Source organism: Drosophila willistoni, assembly GCF_018902025.1.
Source record: "Drosophila willistoni isolate 14030-0811.24 chromosome XR unlocalized genomic scaffold, UCI_dwil_1.1 Seg144, whole genome shotgun sequence".
Classification (NCBI taxonomy): domain Eukaryota; kingdom Metazoa; phylum Arthropoda; class Insecta; order Diptera; family Drosophilidae; genus Drosophila; species Drosophila willistoni.
This window is the reverse complement of record NW_025814057.1, coordinates 8791261-8798057: the sequence shown is the minus strand read 5'-3', so window position 1 is coordinate 8798057 and position 6797 is coordinate 8791261. Positions and strand designations below refer to the sequence as shown.

The window sequence follows — 6797 nt, the reverse complement described above, 5'->3', positions numbered from 1 at the left end:
AACGAGTTCTGCTTTATAGTTTCGCGCCGCCGTTAGCCACTTTTCTATCCGATACACTTGTAGAATTCAAAAAATATTTCGTCAATTGTTGACTATTATATGCTGGCAGAGAGAAAGATAGATAGAGTCAGTCCCACGCACAACCTCTTCACTTGAAAACAAAAATAACACTGAACAAAAAATAATACAAATATTATCAAATAGTAAGTTGTTCAAAAATTTTACTTTTTAAAAAACCGAAAACAAGCGACCGCACAACCGCTCACTTTGAAAACAGAAACAAATTAACAGTTGTTGGCCATGTTAAGTTGAATATTGGAGCATTCGACTTAACAGATATCTCCAGGGCCTGAACATATTAACATTTCAAATAGGCTAGAAAAAGCTAGTGAATTAAAAAAAAAAAAACTCATGTTATGGTTAAGAAGACTAAGCATACATTATGCAGACATATTTGATACCCTAACATTTTGCTTATTAAACAATCAAAATTATAATAGTCATATGTATGTAATATAGGCACTTCGGTGTTGGCATATGCATTACAATTAGGGTCAGCGAAATATCTGCATTACATTATTACAAAACGCACTGAATTATAAAGATATGGTAGATTAAATTACCTTACTGCTTCATTGTAAATTTAAAATTTATACATACAACTGATGTAAATTAAATACAACTATTCTGTGTAAGAGTATTTTTAAAGAAATTCTGTTACTGCCAGACACTTGTTGAATCTCTGTTAAATTAAAAGACTCACGGTGAGTCGCCCTTTTAGCAGAATCACTCAAAGCGAGCCTGCTACCGTACTTCGAGTATGTTAACTAACGAGTTTCATACAATGAGTGACTGTTAACTTAAATTGCGTCTGTTAACACACGTAAATGAGTCTGCTAATTAACGATTACTCATATATGAGTCTGCAAGGCAAAAAAAAGGCGGTTTGAGTGTACTAGATTTGGCGCCAAATCTTTGCGAAGTTTTTACTAGTTTTAGGTATACCTGTAATTCGAATTTTCTTTTTGTTTACTTTCAAATAAGCAATTAAAGCTTGTAAGGGAATTTCTTTGTTAGTCAAGTTCCTGGAAATTTCCACAGCCTTAGACAAAAATTGGTTTAGCCGCAATATTTGAAATTTAGTGTTGCCACATCCAATGAAATAGATGCAAGTGCAAACATTGTGGCAACGTTAGGTAGAATGTGTGTGTGTTTGTGTGTGGGCAGAATTTGTCTCTTTGTGGGGAATAAAACTCATTTATTGCGGTGAATTTTGTTGTCAGTTTTGTTTTGTTTATGTTTTCGATATAACGGAATCTTGAGTAAACGTAAAAAACGCAACATTTACACATTGATATCAACTGAGAGCACATTCCATCTATCTAAGATATATTACGCAGTAAACAAGTTATCCAGTTATCCTTACAAATCCCAAAAAAAAAAGAAAACTAAACTAAACTATCGATCACTATGAGATCAATAGCACCTGGAGTACTCAACAATATTCAGTGAACTTTAACATTAATAAAACAAAAACCTTTTGCGTCATCACACACTAACATACACACCCACACACACACACACTTTTAAGCAAAGGGCGGGGGCGTAGACATCGGTACCTAAGGGTACCAAGGCATTATTATTATTATTATTAGCTGTTACCACGGCAACTCCTCAGGAGACAGAAAAAGAAGGAAAAATTAACATAGACTTGGACCTGAATCCAGGGCTCAGTTTCCAAAATGGAACACATTTTAAATGAGGTAAAGTAAATTAAATATTTTTCACTGTCCAATTTCACTCTGGACCTATCTATCATCTATTGTAGGTCAAAGGAAATGTGCAAAAAAAGTTTAATGAAATACGAGCAGCTCTCCATATGCGTGAGAAATTGCTGCTCCGACAATTGGAAGTCATTGCGAATACCCAGAAACAGCAGCAAATGCTCAAGCCAGGACGACGCGGAGGAGGAGGAGGAGGAGATGGCGCTTCGGATGCCGATGGTGATATTCAGTTCATTACTGGCGATGGTGATGAGGAGGATAAACTGCTAGCAGCTATACGCACCTTTGGACACTTTCAATTGGACAACAATAATATGCAATTTGCTTTGCAGGATTATCGCAATACAGGGCTACGGAATGAAGATTATATAGAGCCAATCGATGATCACGAGACCATGTATAAATGCTTACAGGAGCGTAATATAGCCTATGCCTATGATTTAGATGTAGACGATGTGCATGATGTTGATGGTGATGAAGAAGCGGCGCCCCCTAACGCCGAGGCCATTGTGGTCGATTTCACCAACAAATCGCTGATCGAGGAGAATAATATCAATGCAAAACGTTCAATCATCAATATAACACTGCAGGAGGCCAAAGAATTGGTACGCAAGGCGAAAATCAAACGAGACTCGGCGGTGGTTGTGCCGCCCCTTAATCTCGAAGAGCTTGATGATGAGCTGGAATCATCTATAGCCGAAGCTGTATCCAGTTTAGGTCGCGATGGTCGTGACTCATCCCGATCGAAGAGTAGTACATTACTGGAGCATGGTAAACCTCCTCCCGCATCGACACAGAAACAGTCGCAGCAGCAGCAGCAGCGCAAGCCACGTTTCAAACCAAAGATAACAATCAATAATTGCAATGGCACCATTAATTTGCGAAATATAGCCAGTCTAACCATTAATTGTGCCCAAGAGGAGGCGGTTAGTACCAAAATTCCCTTGGCCAAGCCGCCGCAGTCGATCTCTGCTGATTCATCGAGTAGCAGCACCACCACCACCACCAATACAAATACAAATACCACCGACCAATCTATCTCCACAGCATCCAGTTCAAGCTATTCCAGTAATGCTAGTTCACGTTCCCAGTCAAAGAAACAAAAGAGCAACAACACCAGAAAATCTACCCAAGCGATTCCCGCCTCCAATCAACATGAGGTTGAAGCAGCCGCTGAAGAAGCTGCCTCAACCAATTCCAATTCGTATCAATTTGAGGAAGTGGTTGTCGAGCAGGACACACATGATGTCACCTGCGATTTCTATAATCGTCTACTCGATGAAATTAAAAAGAGTATGAAGGAAAAGCCACGACGTATCTATGCCACAACGGCTCCAGCCGACTCTACTTGTAATGCCAATACCCAACCCACCAAAAAAACACCACCAGCACCGCCACCACCAATACCCAGGACCACCGGCACCACCACCACCACCAACAAAGATAGAGATAATGAGGATGACGCCAGCGAGTTGCCATCATCGATGTCTTCCCATTTGCAGCCGGGCAAACGATTGATTTTAAAGAATTTTGAGAATCTTAAAATCATTCTAGAAGCCAACAGTGGAGATGAAGATTCATTTCATCCAGTCCAAATCGAACAATGGCTGGCCGAGATCATATCGGAAACGGATTTGGAACCCATGCAAAATACAGATATATTAGAACACAGTCAGATACACAGTAGTGAAAGCAACTAAAAAAAAATCCCAGAAGACAAAACAAAAAACATCACACACACACACACACACAGTATTTTCTTTCTTAAATAGAGATTATATACATATATGTATCTATATCAATATATAGATATAGCAGATTGAAAACAAACCCTACATCCATGAGAAATTTTCTACTTAGTATGTATTTGTACAGTGTTTCAATATTTTGAAAGTAGTTAATACTTTATTTGCTTTCTTGTTAAGCTAAACTTAACTTAACTTTCTTTGAAATCTGAATTTCGAGTACGATTTGTTATACAATTTGAATATTATAGCGATGTTTAAAAAAAACAAAAGAGTTCCTAACAATTTTAGACACATTTAAAGATTGTATTTTTTCATGTGAAGATTTCAATATCATTCCTTACAAAATTACAAAAATATATTTTTAAGAATTGTAAAAAACCTTTACTGAAATCGCATGTAATTCGTTGTGAGACCTAAGAATATGTATCAGACATAAAGATTTGTTTCACTTCATTTAAGTTTATAATCAATTTCATAAACTTTGTATATCTGACCTCATGGGCAGATCTAGGATGTAAAATGTGTGAATTTTGCTCCTTAAAGTATGCAAGAGGCTGGAAAGATATTCATTAATTTTAACAAATTTTTTTTTCGTGTCTTGTAATTTAAAATTTGTCAAAAAACGCAATGTTTAATAGCAATTTATTGCATAATTTTGATTTTATAAAATCAAAATCCAATATACATATAAAGGAATTAAAAAAACTTGTTTTTGATTTCTCTCCGTATATATATATAGATATGTGTGTATATCCATCAATTAACAATTCAACATTCTTATTGTACTTAAATTAGCATTTAGTTTTTATTTTGTGACTTTATTTGTACACTTTCTTCTTAAGACTTAACACACAAAAAAGCGTGTAAGATTAGCTAAGTAAGCTGACTTGAAACCTTAACTATATATATATATATATATATATATCGTACATATATAAATCCCTAAAAGTAATACATATACATACATATATAGCCAGAGTTCACAGTGTCACAAAAGTATTGCAAAAACCCAAACCAAAAATAATAAATATGAAAGATTAAATGATTTGTACGTGAAGCAAATATTAAAAAAACAAAAAAAAACAAACAATTATAAATTTTTTTATGTATGTTAATTGACTATCACAATGTTCCAGAGTTTTGGAACCGGTTATATAGAAAGTGTATCCAGAGCGATTTCTCTGACGCAATGCAAAATGAAATTGTTAAAAATTGATTTGAATTGACTCTACGTTTTTTTTTTTGTTTTTTGGCCTTACAATTAGACTTTCAAATATAACACGAAGCGATAAGCATATATTGCGCTTTAACAATGATAAGGCAAAAACTAGAAACTACTTTGAATTAAATGAATAGAGAGGTGGAAGGAAAGGGGAAGCTAGCTAGGAGCTTAAGTACACTTCTGGTCCGAGAGAGAGAGAGAGAGAAAGACAAAGGGGAACTCATGCCGATTTGTTGTCTATGATATTGAGCAGATATGGTGTATAGTAGGTTATAATACAATCGGCACCAGCTCGACGAAAACCCTTCATTGACTCTAGGACAGCTTCACGTAAATCAAAGGAACCCGCTTGAGCGGCATGATATAGCATGGCATACTCTCCAGATACCTGATACACATACAAAGTATGATATGGATATGTGTCCTTGGTCTGCCGCAATATGTCCAGATAAGGCATGCCGGGTTTAACCATTAGCATATCGGCACCCTCGCTAACATCCCGCTGGACGGCACGCATTGCCAGATTACGTGAACCACTGGGCAATTGATAGCAACGACGATCGCCGAATTTCGGAGCACTTTGTGCTGCCTCACGGAATGGTCCATAGAAATTCGATGCGAATTTCGCCGAATAGGCCAATAGCGAGACACTATTCAAATTGGCATCGATCAGTGCCTGCTTAATGGCCTTCACCCGATTGTCCATCATGTCGGAGGGGGCGACTATGTGAGCACCCGCTTTGCCATAGGCCACAGCTATGTCGGCAATACGTTTTATACTCGGCCCATTCTCCAGACCGGTCTCACCCAGCAGGCCGCAATGGCCATGCGAAGCATACGGACAGATGCACACATCGCAGGCAATTAAAAGTTCGGGGAACCATTTGCGTAATTTGGGTATGGCACGGACCACGGGATTTTCCGCCGAATCGGCATGGGTGGCCATCTCGTCCTTGAGATTGCCCTCAACGACGCCAAAGAGCAGCACTGATTTCAATCCCTGTGGCACCAATGGCTCCAGATGTTCACGTAATTTGTTAATGCCAAATCGCGAGATTCCCGGCATGCTGGCAATGGGCTGCACATCGTCATCATGGCTGACAATGAAAACCGGATACATTAGATTATGTGGCAGTATTTCACATCCGGATTCCTGCAGCAAACGCAACGTTGGATGATGTATTCCACTGTGCAATTTTCGCTCCATGTCTATTGGATTTCTTTTTTATTGAGACCTCTTGAAATTGCATAAATATATTTTTATTTGGTTAACAATTTAATTCACTTCAATGTGTTTGACGGCGGGTCTATTTATAGCCAGTGGCTCTGTTGAACATGTTGCAAGGGGGCTCGCAACTCGATGGAAGCATCCAACATGCAACAAAAGAGCGCAGTTCATCCAAAAGAGTCCCCAACTTCGAACAAAACAGTAAAAATCGTATAAAATAGTACCAACATCAGGTAAAAGAGTCGAACTTCGACCATCAAGTCGAGCAAAAGAGTCGAACTCCGACAATAGAGTCGAACATGCAACAAAGGAGTACGTCCGCCGACCAAAAGAGAAAGACAAGAGATAGAAAGAGCACAAACATTTTGTGTAGCAACATTTTTCAACACTGGCTGAAAATACCGCATTCATTTTGAATTCAAATTCGATTTGTCTTAACATACAAATGTAAAATTGATGTAAAGTTTCAAATTATTTAAAAACAAAACGTTCAAGAAGCAAGACTAATATCACTTTTAAATTTAACGCCTTTCGCAAACTAATTGCAGCATTTTATTCAAAACAATAGATGATCCTTAACAAAATAAAGGTTAATTAAATTAGTTGAACGTAAATGGCAATTTCCGTTGACTATTGGCTATGCCATTTCCGTTTGTTAAATATAAATATTGGAATTTCTGTTGATAGCTGAGTAGCCCAGATGCTCCAACAATATTATAAAAAGGGTCCTTATCCATTTTGGAATAGTCAATGGTAGCCAGAAGACGTTGTAATAATTGACGAATAATCAGGCAGACAAAATCTATATTTTATTT

General features: G+C 37.5%; 2 protein-coding genes across 2 annotated transcripts; one reads left to right on the top strand and one right to left on the bottom strand.

Annotated features, from left to right (window-relative positions):
* Window positions 1–1215: 1215 nt before the first annotated feature.
* On the top strand, window positions 1216–3527 carry LOC6638722 (probable myosin light chain kinase DDB_G0279831). Its single transcript, XM_023181302.2, has 2 exons — window positions 1216–1763; window positions 1829–3527. The coding sequence occupies exons 1-2, from the start codon at window positions 1743–1745 to the stop codon at window positions 3482–3484; spliced, it is 1677 nt and encodes a 558-aa protein (XP_023037070.1). The 5' UTR covers window positions 1216–1742; the 3' UTR covers window positions 3485–3527.
* Window positions 3528–4241: 714 nt separating this feature from the next.
* Window positions 4242–6076, bottom strand: LOC6638723 (delta-aminolevulinic acid dehydratase). The gene has a single exon (XM_002061799.4). It carries the CDS (start codon window positions 5959–5961, stop codon window positions 4975–4977), a length of 987 nt encoding a protein of 328 aa, XP_002061835.1. The 5' UTR covers window positions 5962–6076; the 3' UTR covers window positions 4242–4974.
* Between the last annotated feature and the right edge of the window lie 721 nt (window positions 6077–6797).